General features: G+C 46.3%; 1 protein-coding gene across 1 annotated transcript in view; it reads right to left on the reverse strand.

Moving 5' to 3' along the window:
• SLC23A2 (solute carrier family 23 member 2) overlaps window positions 1-18,798 on the reverse strand; it is a 1,453,080-nt gene that overhangs the window by 118,802 nt on the left and 1,315,480 nt on the right. The window contains exon 16 of the mRNA XM_069618873.1: window positions 8,449-8,544. Within this exon, the coding sequence (XP_069474974.1) occupies window positions 8,449-8,544 (96 nt within the window). The remainder of the gene's footprint in view (window positions 1-8,448; window positions 8,545-18,798) is intronic.

Here is an 18,798-nt window from a genome sequence, read left to right on the forward strand (position 1 = left end):
GGCAGCCATACCCCTAGTAGAATGGGCCCTTAAGCCAACCGGAGGGTCCATAAGCGCCAAGGGGTAACATTCAGAAATTGCCAAAATAATCCATCTAGACATAGTCTGCTTAGTAACAGCTTGTCCCAAACGCCTTCCAGCGTAACCTATAAAGAGCTGATCGTCCACTCTGACCCGGGACATGCGTGAAATGTAGAAACTTAAAGCTCTCCTAGGATCCAGCCTATGGAGCCTCTCCTCTTCCTTACCAGGATGCGGAGGAGGATAAAATGCCGGAAGAATGACCTTCTGGCTTAAATGAAATTCCGACACCACTTTTGGAAGAAAGGAAGGACGCACTCGAAGGACAACCCTGTCCTTATGAAACACAGTGAAGGGTGGCTTAACTGAAAGTGCCTGCAACTCACTCACTCTTCGGGCGGAAGTGACCATAACTAAAAATACAGTTTTAAGAGTCAACAGTCCCAAAGGACAAGAATGTAAAGGCTCAAATGGAGCACCCATTAGAAATTTTAGAACAAGGTTCAAATCCCACCCAAGCACCTGGAAAGGTGACGGCAAAAACACAGTGAGCCCTTTTAGAAACTGAGAAATTAAAGGAATCTTGAAATAAGAACACTCCTCGGACGAGCGCTTAAATATGGACAGCGCCGCCAGGTAACCTTTAATGGTACCCACTTGCAGGCTCTTGTGGGCTAACTAAAGCAAAAAAGACAGAACCACAGGAATGTCACATGAAAAAGGATCCACATTTTTAACCCTGCACCAGTCGCAGAACTTTCTCCAACGGCAACGGCACAGGGACTGGGTTGCAGGCCGTCTGGCCGAAAGCAACACCTCCATCACGTCTTCAGGGAGGTCCCAATCCTTATACATCAACCTTTCAGAAGCCAAGCGTGAAGGTGAGGGATCTGACCTCTGGATGGAGAACCTGACCTCCCCTCCCGTGAGAGCAGATCGTCTCGATAGGGAAGACGACGTGGAGGGCAGATGGACAAGTCTAGAAGGTCCGGGTACCACGTTCTCCGAGCCCATGCCGGAGCAATGAGGATCATCCGGAAACCGAACCTCCGTAACTTCCGCAGCACTTGCGGGATGACAGGGACTGGAGGAAACGGGTACAGCAGTGGGAAGGACCACTCCACCATGAACGCGTCTCCTAAGGCCCCTTTTGGAGGAAATTCCCGCAAGCAGAACCTTTCGCACTTCCAGTTGACACTGAAGAGATCCACTTGAGGGGTCCCCCAAAGGGCGAAGATCTCCATGAGAATCTCCTGAGCCAGCTCCCACTCGCGAGAGATTGCGCTGTGCCTGCCCAGAGCATCCGCCGTCCCGTTTTCGTCTCCGGCCAGATGAACTGCTGAGATCGAAACTTCCTGCTGGATGGCCCAGAACCAGAGCTGCATCGCCTCCCTGCACAGAGGAAGTGACCCTGCCCCCCCCCCCGCTTTTTGTTGAGGTAGTGCATGGCCACTGTGTTGTCCGTCAGAATCAGTACATTCTTCCCTCGCACAGTCGGCAGAAAAGCCTTCAGGGTAAGCTTGACAGCCCTCAGCTCAACAGATGGATATGGTGTCTGGACTCCGACGGAGACCAACGACCGCTGACTGTCAATTCGTTGGCATTAGCTCCCCATCCCGTCAGCGATGCGTCCGGCACGATCGTCACCTCCGGCCAGGTCAGCCAAAATGGAGCCCCCCCCCCCATCAGATTGTCTTCTACAGCCCACCACAGGAGGTCCTGGGCGACCGAGGGCGGCACCTGAACGGGGTCCGACATCCTATCGGAGGACTGTGACCACTGCACCTTGAGAGCACATTGCAGAGATCTCATCCGCAACCTGGCCTCTGGCACCAGAAGAATGCAGGATGTCATGAGGCCGAGCAACCTCAAGAACTCGAATGCCAGGAGACTCTGGGCATGCTGAAACTTGTGCACCATCTGCTGAATGTGATGATCCTTCACCTGGGGAGGAAAACACTGCCCCAGGGACGAGCACTGCTCCGATGTACTGGAGCCGCTGAGTTGGCCTCAAGTGGGACTTCTTTAAGTTGAGGGAGAAGCCCAGCTTGTGAAGGGAGTGGCAGGTGACGGACAGATGATCTAGGACTTGCTCGGGAGAGCGCGCCCTGATCAACCAATCGTCCAGGTAGGGGTAGACGTGAATCCCCCTTTCCTGAGAAACGCCCCCACCACCACGAGCTTGGTGAAGACCCTCGGGGCGGAGGTCAATCGGAACGGCAGGACCCGAAACCGACAGTGCGAGTCGCCAACCGTGAACCTCAGGTACTTTTTGTGCTTGGGATGGATCGGCACATGAAAGTAAGCGTCCTCGAGGTCGAGAGACACGAACCAGTCCTGGAGTTGAAGGGCCTGGAGGACTTGAGAAAGAGTAACCATCTTGAACTTGTCCTTCCTGAGGAGCTTGTTCAAACCCCGCAAGTCCATGATAGGTCTCAATCCCCCGTCTTTCTTCGAAATAAAAAAATAAGGGGAATACCATCCCTTGTTCCTCTCCGCTACAGGCACCAGTTCTATGGCACGTTTCTCCAGCAGGGATTGTATTTCCTGTGAAAGGAGCGGATCCAGACTCTTCAAAGAGAGATGCCCTGGTGGATTGTCGTGAGGCCTCTGCCGGAAAGGAAGACCGTAGCCGTGGGCTATGATCTCCAGAACCCACACATCTGAAGTAATGGCACGCCACTCTACAAGATGCTGCGCCAGCCTTCCCCCAACCGGCGAACCATGGGACATGGCCTCATGACTGAGCTGAAGCGGCTGCGGCAGTGCCTGAGGGCAAAGAGGCCACTGCCCGAGCGGCTTTGGCACCTCGAGTACCCTGTTTTCCACCTCTGGTACTCCTACGGTGGCCCCTTTGACTTGCAGCTCCTCTCGACTTACCAAAGGATGAGTAATATCGAAAGGTACCTCCCCTCCATTGCTGTCCCCTAGGACGAAAAGGCGGAGGTTGGCGGACTGCAGCGCTCAATGACTTTGCTGCAGCTTTGGAGGTCTGCAACCTCTCAAGGCTCTTGTCAGCCTTGCAGCCAAAAAGATGTTCACCATCAAAGGGCATGTTGAGGAGCCGGGCTTGCACATTCGGAGCAAACCCAGACTTCCGCAATCATGCAAACCTGCGTATTACAGTGCTCGCCGCCATGGACCGGCTGACACAATCTGCCATGTCCAGACCCGACTGAACGGACTGACACATAGCATCCTTCCCATCCTGCACAATAGCAAGAAAACCATCCCGTTCCTCTCCTTCGGGAATATGTTCAGCCACTAACAAAATACAGTTCCACAGAGTGTGCGTGAAACGTGACAAAGCACACAAGGAGTTGGCTGCCTGTAAAGCCATACCCCCTGAAGAAAACACTTTCTTCGCCCAGCCATCAAAACGCTTGTAGTCCCTATCAGGAGGGATGGTAGGGTACGACGCCTGCTTTGCTGGGGTCGTAGCCGCCTGCACCACCAAACTCTCCGGAGTGGGGTGCGTGATCAAGTAGCAGGGGTCGCTACTGGCTTGGCGGTATTTTCGTGGCAAAGACTTGCTCACTGCCGGGAGATTCTCTGGAGCAGTCCAAGCTGCTGCCACCCTTCTCTGCAAGGCCATATGGAATGGCAGTACCGGGTCAGTTGGTGGACCTTGGTCGAGAATATCCGTCAGGTCATCCTGCAGAAAATCCACTGGTGGTGCCGACCACCCCAAGTATTCCTTGACCCTCGACATAAGGCGCAGGTACGAGGACTCGGCATGGGTGCCAGGCTCAGACCTACAGAACTCCACCTCCGGAGAGGTGGCCAGACCACTGGCGTCACGCAACGACTGCCGCAGGTCTTCAATCTGGCTATGACCAGACAAAATCTCGTCAGGTACCTCTCCTCAGGAACCATACCTTCCTCAGAGCCTTCATCCACCTCAGAAATATAATCCAGAGGCTGGAATGAGGGCACACAAAAAAGGACAAAGACATTTTTAGCCTTGGCCAGAGCCTTTCTCGGGGGTTCCACCGTGCCAAGGGGTACCTCCAACAAAGCAGCCTCGAAAGGCGTCAAAGGCATAGATGGAATCGGCGTTGACGTCGAGCGTGGCGCTGACGGCTTCGACAAAGTCCTCGAGGGCGGAGCCCCGAGCATGTCCTTCGACAGCCTGGGCACCGAAGGCGACAACGGCTTCCTCGGAGGCGGAGCCTCGAGAGAGTCCCTCGACGACCTGGGCGCCTAAGGCGTCTATGTCTTCTTCGAAAACCTCACAGGCTCCGACGGTCTCGAGGGCGTAAAGGACCGGGAACGGGCATGTCTAGAGCGACCATCCTTGTCTGACCAGGACCTCCAAGGTGCCTGGTGATTGCGTTGACCGCTCGAGCCCGAAGGCGTGCGAGTGGTGTCTCTAGCACAGTCGCGGCCGGAGTCTTGACGGCGCGGACAGAACAGAGCCCTGCGACTGAAAAATCAGCAACATCTCCTGCCGTAATGAATTCCATTCCGCAGGAGTGGAGTACTTGTTGGGATAAGCCACCCGCTGATGGGCGGAGTCCTCGGACGGGGAAGGCGACCGATGCCGGCGCTTCCAGAGTGCCTCGAAGAGACAGAGGAATAGCGGGACCTACTCCTGGACCGAGACCCCCCCGGACTTACACCAACGATGCGGAGAGTCGCCCCTGGAATCGTCAGTCGAAACCCCAGTGGATCTCGACTTCGGGGGCTTGGCCTCCTTACCTACAGAAAGCTTCTTCTTACGCCCCCGCAAGGCCTTCGATGTAAGCGACTGGCAGTCTACACAGTCATCCGTGTCGTGGTCCTCACCGAGGCACCAGAGGCAGGCATCTTGGACCCGCAGTCCCGGCACTTCTTAAAACCCAGCCGGGGGGTGGACAAAGACATCATGGAAATCTTCAAAACGAACAGGTTCGAAGAACTGAAAGAACAGAACTCAGAAGAACCGAGGCACGCCGAGATCTCTGAAGCGAACACGTTTGCGGAAAAAACAGAACTGAGGCTACGGCCGTCCTGCGTCCTACTTGTAACATTCAGTGACACCGGCTCGACGGAGGCCCTCGAGGACAGCGTATCGACGTCATCGGCGCAGAAAGTTTTCCGAAGCAGCACAACTGTGGTGATTACTGTCAGATATGGAATACGTCGGAGGACCCCATCCCCTCGAAGCAAAAATACAAATAGCCTCATCCGATAGTGGTTTGAATTTCTGTGTAAAATATTTTTGACCGACAAAAGAACTCTGCTTTTTCTAGGCTTTTTGTAACTGAAGCGATAGTTCCCTGCTCTCAGAGTACATTGATTCTTTTCTACGACCTGTCAATGATACAGCAGAAACACATCGACTTACACAAGTTAAACAATTACATGGTGGAAGAAACCTGTGACTTTAGTACCACATAGATAAGATATGTTTCTTTTTAGATTTGAACCCCCTCCCCAAAGCAGCCTTCGGGTCTGTTCACAAGCATGCATCCTTTGATGCCCAAACAGAATAGGGGGTTTAGCACAAGAAGTGTGACAGGGAGTAGGCAGAAACAACACTGTATTGTAAAGCATAGGCTCACAAATAAAGGTTAAGAGTTATTTTCACTGGTAAAAGGAGTCACGCTAGGCATATGGGGGTTAGACTGACATATGGGGAAATACCATATGGGGGGCAGTTTCACCTATTTGCAAAAGTCTTAAAATCATTTTTAAAAAGTGGCGAGTGGAGTGTGAACAATATTAAATTCAGAGTCCTTTATCTTCTCGTCATAACATCACAGCTCTGCAAATAATTGCCTTGAAGAGAGCCTAATGAGGGTCACTGTATGGAATTGTTATTCTGTTAACCTTTTAACGCATCTGAGCAGAGTGTCCCAAATAAAATATAACTGAGCTGTTAAGGGGTCAGCATCAGTCCATGTTAACCAGCCTTGTACACACATTATAAGAGGCTAAGGCTTACAGGAGCGGCAAAGGCAATCTCCTTGCAAGCCCTGGATTCATGCTTTATGATTGTATGGTGACTTTCCATACCCGGTAGTAGACGGGTAAAAATAAGGGGGTTTGTTTATTTTTTACCCCATCACCAACTATAGAGTCCTCTTTGGAACATTTGACGATCTATCAGCACACACAAAGACTGTCTTCAAAGTAGTTTCATGAAAAACCCTTGGTTTAGAAGGTTTGGTCTAAACTGGCGACATCGGATAGTGGTAAAAAACTGAATGTCGTAAATGTAAGTAGTCCAATAGGTCCTTAGAGTCGCGTCTCACCAGGTCGGGGGTTTAGCCAAGTACAAGACCCCTTGCTGAATAGTATGAAGTATAGGTGACCTGGAAGGAGACTGCGCCTGATTCTTGCACACAAGACTTATTTTTTATTTCTCAAGGGGGAGACTTGTAGCAACTTTGCGATTGTACGCGCTTAATCTGAACAGCAGGGATTTATCCCAATGACATATGGAAGCTCATCTTTCACATTATGTGACAGGGGCCTCTTACATGACCATAAGACTAATCAATAGCCCTGATTTGAAAAAGGTCCTTGGAGGACCGAAACACGTGTCATCAACGTTAAGGGCAATTTTTTTCTGAAAAATAAATAATAAAAAATAAAAAATAAAAAAATAAGTCTTGTGTGCAAGAATCAGGCGCAGTCTCCTTCCAGGTCACCTATACTTCATACTGTCTTCAAAGTAGCACACAGTTCTACCGATTAAACTTCCTAGACATGAAAGTATTAAGACATCAGAAACAGGGAAACAAACAGCCACAAGGTAAAAAAACCTGAACACATCTTTAAATAGAATCAGAAGTTCTAACTCAAATGGAAAAAAGGAAACGCTAGAAATCCAAAAGGATTAATCAATCTACTTACCCAAATGCAATCTACTCAAAGGTGTCTTACATTGAGAACTGGAAACCCTCTAAACTTGACATACGGAAACGAACATTAGTGTATGTGTCTTTTTGGGAATTTCAGAGGCACAGCCATCTATATTCAGGGTGAACATCTCATACGTAGAAGCAAAGGGGCTTAAACTTGAGAGTATTAAGAACGTGAAATGTTTCCGAGTACGAGTGGGTTTTGAGTAATGTTTACAGGTGTGTGTACGTCATAGCTCGAAGTGTCCATATGTTGTTGGTAGGGGTTGCTCAAACCACAGGATGCTCGGCTGTCGGAAAAGGGCTTGATATGGTTCAGTGTGGGGACAGGCAATTCAATATTTGAGCCCTATCTTAGGAGTTATTCTTTCCAAGTGATCTTTTTAGGGAAGAGGTTTGCAAAAGATGTTTGCAGTAGGACAGGATGCTTCATTTCCACTATAAAAAGGGGACAGGCAAGCTACCAGGCAAGGTCAGATTATACCATACATTAATGACAAATATCCTCCAGAAACACTTGGAAAACAGCTCAGACTATGCAACATGAACTATAAACACTGGGTTTGAAATTGCTGAGGGCTATTCAGCTCCTCGTTATAGCCTAGGAGAGTCCGATTGGCTTGACACCAACAGCTACTAGAAGCTACACTTGGCTCTTTAGACCAACTGGTGCCATACAAACATATTCATATTGCATTAACTCTGTGCATTTAGGAAAGTGTACAAATGAGCCTTAGGGCACATCCAGAAGACATAGGACACATCCAAAAGACATTTAAAGCAAAACGTGTCATATAGAGTTAACAATTGGGTATAGTTTGCATCTCATGTCAGATTTACATTTGTGGAAATGCAGAATAAAAGGTTTCCAGGGGTAGCTCCTGTTTAGTGGGAGATGCCTGAAACCCAGGAGCTGCTTTTAGCTTCTGCTAATCAAATTCTTATTCCAATCCCTAAAAATATGTTAAGAGCAGAAAATGAAACAAAACAAACACTTAAAAGACTTTTATAGCTCACTGGTAATCAAAGCATAGATAAAGTAAAGTTGTCATGTGTGTAGGAGCTTCTCTCTCCCCTGCCATTAGTCATACAGCCGTCATCACTATTATTAAATTGGCACCCCTGTAGAGAGGACTCATTGGATCTGTAGTCTAATCACTAATGTAACTCCTCCCTGAACAGGATAGATAAGGTGAAAGGCAAAGTCTGCTGGTTGCACTGTTGTGGTGAACTTCAGGTGCCAGAGCTTCCAACCTGAAATCTTAACCAACCCAGATCCAAACCCAGACATCCAAATTCAGTTTCCTATGGCCTCTATAGATGGACCACTCAGGTTAAAACGGGGGATGCAACAGGCTCTCAAAATGTTCTCCCAATTCCATGACAAAAGAATTTGCAGCCTACCATTTGCCTCTACTATTGGCATGCTTTCTGTTTTAGACCAGATAATTCAAATGAAATGACTTTGCCTCACCCATTCCCCATTCCTCTTCCCTTGCATTCATAAAACCAAGAAACGTAATCATATGCTAATGCAATCACTTTAGAGACCAAGATTAATCTTTGACAAACTGACCTGGAATGGTGTTGTCCAAAATAAAGGCTACACAGCCACCCACGAACATGGCTGTTGTGAGGAGAACATTTAACACTGGGTCGATCTCAGCAATCCCTGCACGAAATAAGAACATTTCTGAGTTGCCGACTATACAAATAACAACACTGGTTATAGCGCCATTGGGCACTGTATATTATGCACATCGAAGGCTTTCTTAAGTATATCTCCATGTGGTACATGGATCCAGTGTAGGGAGGGCATTAAGACACATTGACAATACAAGGAGAAAAACAATTGCACAACATAATTAATTTGAGGATAAATCTGTGTAAAGTATGGATTTATTTTATAATTTACAGTGCCTTCCTTTAACCCACAGCATGCACATTCAAACTTCATTTTTCTCGGGTGATCACCTCCACACCAATAAAAGTCCAATCCTGGGTTTTGATTCTCTGAAGAATCTCATCATTTAACCTCACTACCTCAAAATAGTTTTTCCACTATCTGCCCCTATTTCCGTAATGGGAAGGTGGCCCCTCGTGGCTCCAGTAGGCTTCTCAATCACCTCTGCAATCCAATGACGTGGAAGTGGGTGGTACTACCCCAGCTAACATCACTGTCACCAAAGAAGGGAGGTCGTTCGTAAGCACTATTGGTCACCCCACATTTTGCTCAGATATTAAAGGAATGGATTAGATGCTCATATCCCGGGAAGCTGTAATAATGAAGGTCAAAGAAGACAACCACTGAGTTATGCCACCTGACTTTTCCACCAACAAAATTAAATGGAGAAGAGTAATTGTTCAATAGGGTTTCCTCTTGTAGTAGATGCATGTGTGATATTATTTACATTGGCTGCCTCAGACTTGCCCTCTTTGAAGCCAGGCCTCCGTATTCCATGATTATCTGGCAAAAGTAATGTCTTCCTCTATTATCACAGTCATCTGAAGACATGGTTTACGGCTGCTGTGGTTTGGGTTACGGAGGAAAAACGTTCACGAAGGCAGTGGCAAGAAACGTCACCCTGTTATGCACCGTTACACTTTGATTTTGATGTACTGATTCTCATAGAAAGCAACCTAGTGAATGCTTACGAAATAAGGCTGCACGTCTGGTCAGAGAGGATGGGGATCATCTTGCATTCCCCTGAAAATATCCTGTAAATTGCATTGCCCTATTGGTCAAGCCAAAAACCATACATAGAAATAGTTCAACAAGATTTCTCCAAAACGCTTAGTCTCAGCTTTGGTAACTTGGGTTCCCATAAAATATTTACTTTGCCAATACATTTGCTAGCTACTTTAGCATATTAACAAACAAAGCAGACACAGGTTTCACCCAGAAGGGCTTTCACAACGCTTTTGATCGTTAATTTAAACACATGGCAAATTTCCTAAGCCGTTTGTCATGTTTTCAGCAAGGTTGACATGCAACTTCATTACATTTTTACAGCGGTCTTTAAGGGGCATAACTCCCAAGTGGTAAAATTAGAAAAAAACATTTCTTTCAACATCTGCTACAAATATCTACTAAAAGGTTTGGTAACATTTGTGGAAAATTCTTGCTGCCTGTGTTGCTTAATCATGTGATATAACCGCCAGTCTTTTCTCCGCTGAACCTTTACACTTAAATTGATTCAGTGGTTTTCAATTGTGCTAGAGGATCCAATAAGCACAAAAACCCTTGTTTTGTTCATGACATGAAATTTCTGTATTGAAAAACATTCTTCTAGCCCAGTCAACATTATTGTCAAAGAAAACTGGTATTTGGCATTACTTGACACACTAGAATTAAACCACAGACCCCATTTGACCAAACTACCTTCGGTTGAGAATAGCTACCTTAGCTGGAAGGACAACAATCCATGAAAGAAAATAATGAATGAAGATATACAAAACATTGACTAAACGCCAAAGGCCCCCCCCGCCCCATTTTTTACACCATGCACGCAGAAACTGTGGTCAGAAAAACACTAAATTAAGACTCTCTTTCTGAAATATCAGAGGAAAGTGGGTGGAATGGGAGTAAGTGAAGCGCATCAAAAGCTCAATATAAACATACATTTTTCTATGAATGGTGTTTTGTAAGAAACTCAACCAGGGTGCTGAGATTTGGGGGATAAGGTGCGGCGAGCAAGGAAGATTTCAGTTGCATTGCCCACCACACTCCTCCCCCCCCCCCAAAAAAAAGCATTCAAATGTAAACCTCTATGCATTGGTCCTCTCCTTCCTTTTCTACCTTTGGCATCTGAAAGTTCGACAGTCACATTCTACTAGCTTAGCAAAATGATGAAACGTGTAAAGGTGGTTGTAAATTGGAAAGTGAAAACGAGGTTCTTTCCTCTGCAACCAAGAAGAACAGTCCCATACATATGTTACAAGATTGTAAAATGTTTTAATTGTTTACCCTCTTTCAGAAACCCATGAAGGTCCTATGTACCCCCCCCTTGCACTTAACATGTTCCTCAGCACTGCCCTCCGGGGCCTACCATAGCACTTGCCCAGCCCCTGTCACCCCCCCTCCCACACCCTGACCCAGCCCTTCACTGCACTTGCACAATCCGAATATCACAAGGCCTAGTAGGACCGTTTTTTTCGTTATCTCCCCTCTTGCCCCTTTTTGTCTTGTGGTGCCTGGAAACACCTTTTGTTGTATAGGCGCCTTACAAAGGCTGAATAAATTAAATAAAACAAATACATTGAATCATATTGTAAAGCTGCACCAACTCCCCTCATAGCATGGTCCACGCTAAATAAATGTCTTGAGTGAATAGGAATTATGGATGTATGTCACTTCTACTGTACACCCAACATGAAGGCTAGTAAGACCCAACATCTGAAGAAGAAAGAGGTAAAGACATTAATTTTGAGACCTTGATGCATTAGGCAGGGAGACAAATGCATTTTAATAGCTCCATACACAAAAAGGAAAGGGTGCTACCAATCTTAGTTCCAACCAATGACTTGTTAACTTGTAATGAAATCTAAAATAACATGGTTTTGAATATGGTCCATGACAAGGTTCTGTGATTAATCCTGCAGTCTCATCTCAGAATCCCAGCCTAGAGTCTCCTCCATTGTGGCCAGGGGAAGGCAGCCGCTACCTGATCCTGACACTGGTGGTGGTGTTTGGAGGATCACATGGGAGGAGAAGGATATCAAGTGAATGTGGCGACTCTGTCAGGAGAGACATTAATCTTCCTATTTGGAGGATGGGGTTCCCATGGTGCCTGAATGTTTAATGGCATGTTATCATAGTCATGCCTCCCCTCAAGAACGTTCCCAAGGTATCAAAAAAAAAGAACTAAATTATTGTGTATGAGAGACAGGGAGTCAATATTACCACTTTTAGTAGAAATTATACGTCATGGGGTTCAGGTTACAGACCAGAGAGAAATCTATGTGTCCTTTAAAATGTTCTCTTAAACATGTGTCTTGTAAATCCTCTGAGCAATGCGGATTAAAGGAAGTTAAAACACCTAGGAACATTATGGATTTCAGATCTCAATGCTCCTAGTACTGAGATGAGGAAGAGGGATCAAGAGTTTCCAAACTGTGATGTGCGGTCTAGTTGTCCTAATGACCCACACATGAGCGGGACCTTTAAATATTCAAAGGCCTGTCAGGTGCAGGCAAGAGGAAACAGCAGAGGAGATAGCAGGTGAAGCAGCAGAACAAAGCAGGAACTGAGGCCGCCAATTCCTCTCCGACATCTTTTTCTCTACCTGTGGTGTCCCCCAGGGATCTAACCTCTCTCCCTGGCTGTTCAACCAGTATCTGGCACTTCTCGCCCACCGCATCGCTGCTCTCTGCCCCAACTGTCAGTGCTATGCGGATGATAACCAGCTCTTTTCAGGCTACCCTCGACCTCCTCTTCTCCTTCATTCATCTGTGACTATCTTTCTGCTATCCAGGAATGGTGTGCCGCCAATGACCTCTGCCTTAATGCCAGTAAGACTGAGATTCTACTCATCGGTACACCCACTCCCTCCTTCTCTGCAGCTCTCTGGCCGGCCTCTCTTGGCCCTCTTCCTGCTCCTACCTGCAAGGCAAAAAACATTGGGGTCATCTTCGACTCCACACTCTCCTTCTCTCCTCACATATCCGACATCTCTAAGAAGTCACACTACCAGCTACACCTCCTCAGAGGTATCCTTCCTTTCCTCTCCTTCCCCCAGAAGCTCACTGTCTCTAGAGCCCTGGTTCTCTCGAAGCTGGACTACTGTAACAGCTTCTATCTAAATCTGCCCGCCTCTACTCTCCGCCCTTTGCAACTCATCCAGAACAGGACTGCGAGACTTGTCCTTGGCCTCAAGCCCAGGGACCGTATCTCCCAAGGACTGAAATCACTGCACTGGCTCCCAGTGACTGCGAGGATCAAGTTCAAAACCCTCTGCATTGTCCACAAGGCCGTCTGGGGCCTTGGGCCAAAATACCTTCAACTCTATCTTCCTAAATATCTTCCTTCTCGAGCTATTCGCTCATCCGCCTCCAACTCCCTCAGGGTCAGCCGCTTCTCCAAACAACGAGTTGGGGGCAGATCTCTCTCCGCTGCAGGGGCCTCCCTCTGGAACAGCCTTCCTGCTTCCCTGAAACTTGAGGAGAACCATCTCCGGTTCCGGAAGCACCTCAAAACCTTCCTCTTTGCCTCCGCTTTCTCTCCCCCTCTCCCCTGCTAATACTACTGAAACTGCACTGAACCTGCAACTGGGCCACTCACCGTTCTCGGTCCTTGGCACAGCCACTCTCCCCTGCACTGCCTCCATGGCAACCCCTGCACTACGGGACTGTGTCTGTATCCCTACAGCCCCCCTTCCCAGCACTTGTCTGCACTTACTTCGCACTTTCCACCAGCTGGCCCTTGTTATTTATCCTGTTTTCTGTATGCTATTAACCCTGTATTGCACTTTCCCCTCTCCCTTTCCCCCTTGCACTTTTCCCTTTCCCTCTACCCTTTGCACTTGCGCGATCTGAATGACACCTGGCCTAGTAGGATCGTTGTGTGTCTCCCCTTGTCCCCCCCCCGGCCTCGTCGCGCCTTGAAAAAATTGTGTATAGGCGCGTTACAAATTCCATATCATATCAAAGTAGCAGAACACCACGCAGAGAGCCTGGAGAAGGATGGAATCCTTAATGTATGCAGAGGAAGCACAGTCGGAAGCAGTATTGGTGCTAATGACCCCCGAGGGAGAGAGAATCTCCCTGCGTCCTACAACCCACTCTGGCATATGGTGTTCGCCTGTGAGCGTTCAGGGTTGTGCAGGCTCCAGATTAAGACAGCGCGAGCCGTGGTATGCTGGCGGGAGCTGTCAAAATCTGCAGAAGTCACGGCGAATGAAGAATCAGTGTCAGCGTGTCAGAAGGAGACACCAGGAAAGACCAGTGAGTTTGCCTAGTGCAGGTGACCCCAGGACACTCAGAGGTAGACCGCTGGATCTGTTTGAATACTGAACATTTGAATGTAAGCGAATTGGGCACAACTCTCCTATTATGAGATGTAAGATTGGAGATTATTGTAACCTGCATTGCCAAAACCAAACTGGGGGATATTCAGAAAAAGAATATTTTAAACTGCATTGCCCAAGCAAAAAAGGTGCAATAAGAAATCAAAGGAGATTCAACGTCCCTGAAGAGGGATATCTAAAAAAGGGGACATTGTAACATACATTGCCAAAGGCAACCTAAGCTGAGAGTGACATCAGGGCAAGTGAAATTCAATAATCCCATATCACGATACCCAGATGGAGGGAGTTGTAAAACCACACTAGCAACAGCCAAGAGTTTGTGTTAAAGAAAGACAGCTACAGCAGGAAAAAGCTCTCCTTGTGACAAGGAACAAAGGGGGAGAGAAGTATATCCTGCATTGCCTATGGCAAACAGATCCATGTGAAAACTGTTGTCTTTTTGTGTTGCATGTTGAAGAAATGATTTGCTAATTGTGTTAGTAAGCCTTGCCACAGAATGCAAGCTGTAAAAGTAGGAGTTTTGTTTATCCTGGCAGGAGATTAAACCAGGAGAGGGATAATTAGAGGAAGTCCTGGCAGGCAAGTGGACCAGGAAGAAAATAACTAAGTCTAATGAATGTGGTATGGTGGCATAATCATCCTAAGAAGCTGTTTATAAGGAGCCAATATTGTTTGACCTTCAGAGAACAATTGTTTTTGACTTTCAACGGGAAAAGTGGAGGGAAAGTAAAGTTGCTTTGCCAAGTACAGAATATATCGAATGGAAAGGAACTTTTATTTTTACTTGGAGTGAAACTTAGTTTATGAAAGGAAATTTACTGAAACTGAACTTTAATCGGACTTATCCTGAATTATTCCAGGGGAAGGGGATCCAACCCAGGTAACAATGATACTTAATTATAACCTTTTGTGTTTTGAATTTCAATGTTATTTTTGGGAAGTTAAATGCCAAATGATTCATGTATGATTTGTTGTATATATCAGTGTAAGGGACAGATATTTTGAACATTAGGCCAATTTCCTTTAGCTTTAGTTTGTTAGGTAGGGAAGCCTCCGTTAGGCTAGGGAAAGCTAGGAGTTTGTCTCATCCCTTTTATTTAATAAAATGGCGACTTGTGACAAACTTAAAACCCAAGTGTCCTTCTCGCATGTGAAAGCAAGAGCCTGATCACTCACACAACAAATACAACCCGCTAGTGAAGAAAGGCCCAAGTCGATCTTGTAAGGATAACACGTTTTAATCTCACAAGCAGATGAGAGCAACAGCAAAGAACTCTGCTGCTAATTCTGCCAAAACGAGGTACAAGCAGAAACCAAACTTAAAACCCAAGTGTGCATCTTGCATGTGAAAGCAAGCTATGCAAGCTATGCAAGCAAGCGCCTGAACGCTCACACCAGAGAAAATACAACCTGCTAGTGAAGAAAGGCCCAAGTCGATCTTGTAAGGATAACACGTTTTAATTCACAAGCAGATGAGAGCAACAGCAAAGAACTCTGCTGCCAAAAAGAGGTACAAGCAGAAACCTTTAAAGGTACACAGCGTCATAGTGACACAACAACACACAGTGAAACCCACGTGGCTGATTGGATGTACCCTATACAGGTGCTGCCTTTATCCATACGGGATAGCAGTTTATTGGTCCCAGCCCAGCCCATCCATCTTCCATCACGTGGGTGCTGCAGGGCTCATCTTCTTACGTTGAAGGTCAAACAACAAATTAATTCTACTCCTACTATTCCGCTTGTTTTTATCACTCATACTGTGCACTTAGCAGACCTTAAAATGGACACACAGGAGGTTCCGGGACACCATCTTCACACACACATTTCACTCACTCCCTCCACGCCATCCAGCTCCAAGGTCTCCACCCTCGTTTTGAACTACAATTCATCCCTCCCAGCCCCTTGCAATACAAATCACATGATTGTCGCTTCAACAATACACCCAGTCCATCTTCTTTGAACATGTCAATAGTTGTTACTTTGGGGTTGGTGGTTAAAGGGCACCCAGTGTCATGGAATTCAGGGATCTTTGGGTTCAGTCAGTTATATGGGCTCGTGGTCACTCAGAAATGGGCTGGGTCATGATTTGGCCAAAGTGAGATAACATGCACACCAGGTGCCAGCCTCTGATTGCAGCCTTGTGGGGCACATTCCTCTTGGGTGAAAGACACATCTTTGCATCACTTTCAAGAACAATGAATAAACAGTGCGGCGGGTGGGGGGTGCGAACTGTCCTCATGGGAGCTCGGGCATGACTGGAGGTTTCTGTGGCCTCATGAATCTGGGCCTAGTGCACGTATTGCCGCATTTACCGTGCAAGCATTCTCTTCTACCTAGGATTATTAATATCTACACAAAATAGTGATGTCGCCCACACTTTGGGCCACACTATATGAATACACTATAATTGATTATATTAGCATAGGGTCCTGCTGGACAGGACAATATGGGGTGCTCTCACTTTCGATTTCAAACGGGACCGTTGTAACCTCCTAAAGCTTTCAGTGAATACAACAATCTCTACTCGCGGCCACTGCCGCCTGCCATGACTTAGTGTGTAGCAACATGAAGATTAGAAAGCTTTGCCTTTCGCTTCTCTGCCGCCCTGAGCGGCATGTATCTAACGTTGTCATGACTACAATCATTTAAACATTACCAGAGCGCATGCGCGCACGCCATGTCAACAAGCATATCAGTACGATGACGCTGCATTCCCACACCCCTCATTCCAAGTGGGACGGACGTGTCGGCGTGCATCGAGCTCTGACTCTGCACGTGCCTTATGCTGACTCATGCAGTGCCTTCTATAAGCCGCACTTTCAGGTAAGCGAGGCGGCCATTCAAGGCGAACCGTGCCATCTACATAGATGAGCGTCTGCATACGCTCGCACTCTAAAACGGGTTTCTTTTGATCTGGCTGTGTCTCCCAGCTGGCACGCAAACCATTTACGCGGCAATACACTCTATATACATTAATGCTATTCTTGCCAATTGTAAATCTGATGACAATAATGATACCGGAGTGAGACTCATAGTCACTTCTCCTTTTTTGAATAATTAGGATGCCAAACCTTACTTGTCTTTTAGCAATTGCAAAATAGAGGCGCATAGCATATTTTCAATTTAATCAAAATATCTGATTTTTTGCTGGTGCGTTGCACCATTTACCTGCTTCCTTAAATGAGGTTTGGGCAATTTGCCTTTGATCTTTGTGCCTGCAGGAATCATTTACCAGCCAGCCCTGCAGCACCACGTGTATCTGCCACCTAATTAATTTGGATTACACTGAAGCAGTGACTGTGCATCAATACAAGGTACTGCTTAGTTCTTATTCTTTCTCGTTTCCTGGCTGAACCACAGGATACTAAGCATCAATGTGCTATTAACATAACAGAAGTTTTCAGAACTCGATTTAAACTAGCTTACACCGTTTCCGCTTAACTTTTTTCTATAGAAAATACCCAGACGTATGTTTTTTGACTAAAACATCCAAGTGGCCATTCACATGACTGCATCTGACTTACCTGGTGTCTATCTCCGTGTGGCCTGTACCTGAGAACTTGGGATTTGAAGTACCGGCAGGTAAGCTTCCCGACCGGTGCTGAGAGTTTCTTAATGAATATTTCAATGTCTTACCATTATAGGCATCCACACCTCAACTCCACTCACCTGATATCCCTATATTCTCCACAGGTTCGCCCCCCCCCATAGGAGCCCTGATGAAGGCGGACCTATTTCAATTGACTACCACCGAAAAATGAAGAAGACAGGGAGCCCAATTGAACACATGTATCCCTGCCCCTTGGAACTCATTCTTCTGTTCCAATACTTAGTCTTCACGTTGGCAAGAATACAAGATATCTTATATCCAAAGACCCTGCAGCATTAACTGCTTTTGAAACAACCACATAAGGGACCATTAAGAAGAAGTCCCCACACCTGGGAGCCATGATGCTAAATATCTTTTGAACTACTATTAGGCATCTGCATCCCATCAGTTGTTACATATGTTCCTTTAGTGAATTAACTAAACGACATTTGTTCTCTGATTTACTGTTTCTGTCATGCATTTATCCCACAATACCTTTTGAATTTCTTTTCTGTATGTACAATGTGGATATATTTTTATTATTCTGTTATTTATGCCCTTGGTTGAGATTGTAATTCCATTGATTCTTTGTTATACCGTTTGTTGACAATATATGATTTACACTTTTTATGAATCGAGAGTTGACTGTTCATTTTTCTCTTCCTGTTTCCATAATAACTTTTAATTTTCTGTTAAGAATTGTCATTTTTATTTATATACTCGCTGTTGAAATATACAACTACACAATATGAGTGGTAAATCTTGTACTGCGGCAGATTAAGTCCTAGGATTTCCGTATTAAAGAAACCTTACTGTGCTAAAATCAGTTGACAGATTTATAGAATTAGATATCTGTTCACCTTCCATGTCTGTGTTCACTCTTCTAAAAGGAGAACTATCAGTAAGGGTACATTTTTTATGTTTAAATGTTTATCCTGCTGGACGGGAAGACTGTCCCCCAACCCCAACCCCCCAGGCTCATCACAGTACCTCGAATGCATCTCGTCCTACTTTACAACGCCTGGGGGAGGGGGGGCGGGGACAGGGCTACCCCCTTCCCAACACATGTCATACACTTTTCATGTAGGAACTGTGAGAAGTCAGTCTGCCTCGATCAAAGGAGAGCAATCTCTGAATAGTATTTGCTTAAATACAGTTTGGCATACAGATATGCAGTTCATTTGAACCTGTGGGAGAAGTCTTTCAGTGTACTTGTACATTTATTTGCTTATACCAGATGGCATACAATACATCAACAAACTAGTAAAAGTCTGGAAACACTTTCTGCTGTATAGGTGCCATACAAATG

This window comes from Ambystoma mexicanum, chromosome 10, assembly GCF_040938575.1.
Source record: "Ambystoma mexicanum isolate Mex_15411 chromosome 10, UKY_AmexF1_1, whole genome shotgun sequence".
Classification (NCBI taxonomy): domain Eukaryota; kingdom Metazoa; phylum Chordata; class Amphibia; order Caudata; family Ambystomatidae; genus Ambystoma; species Ambystoma mexicanum.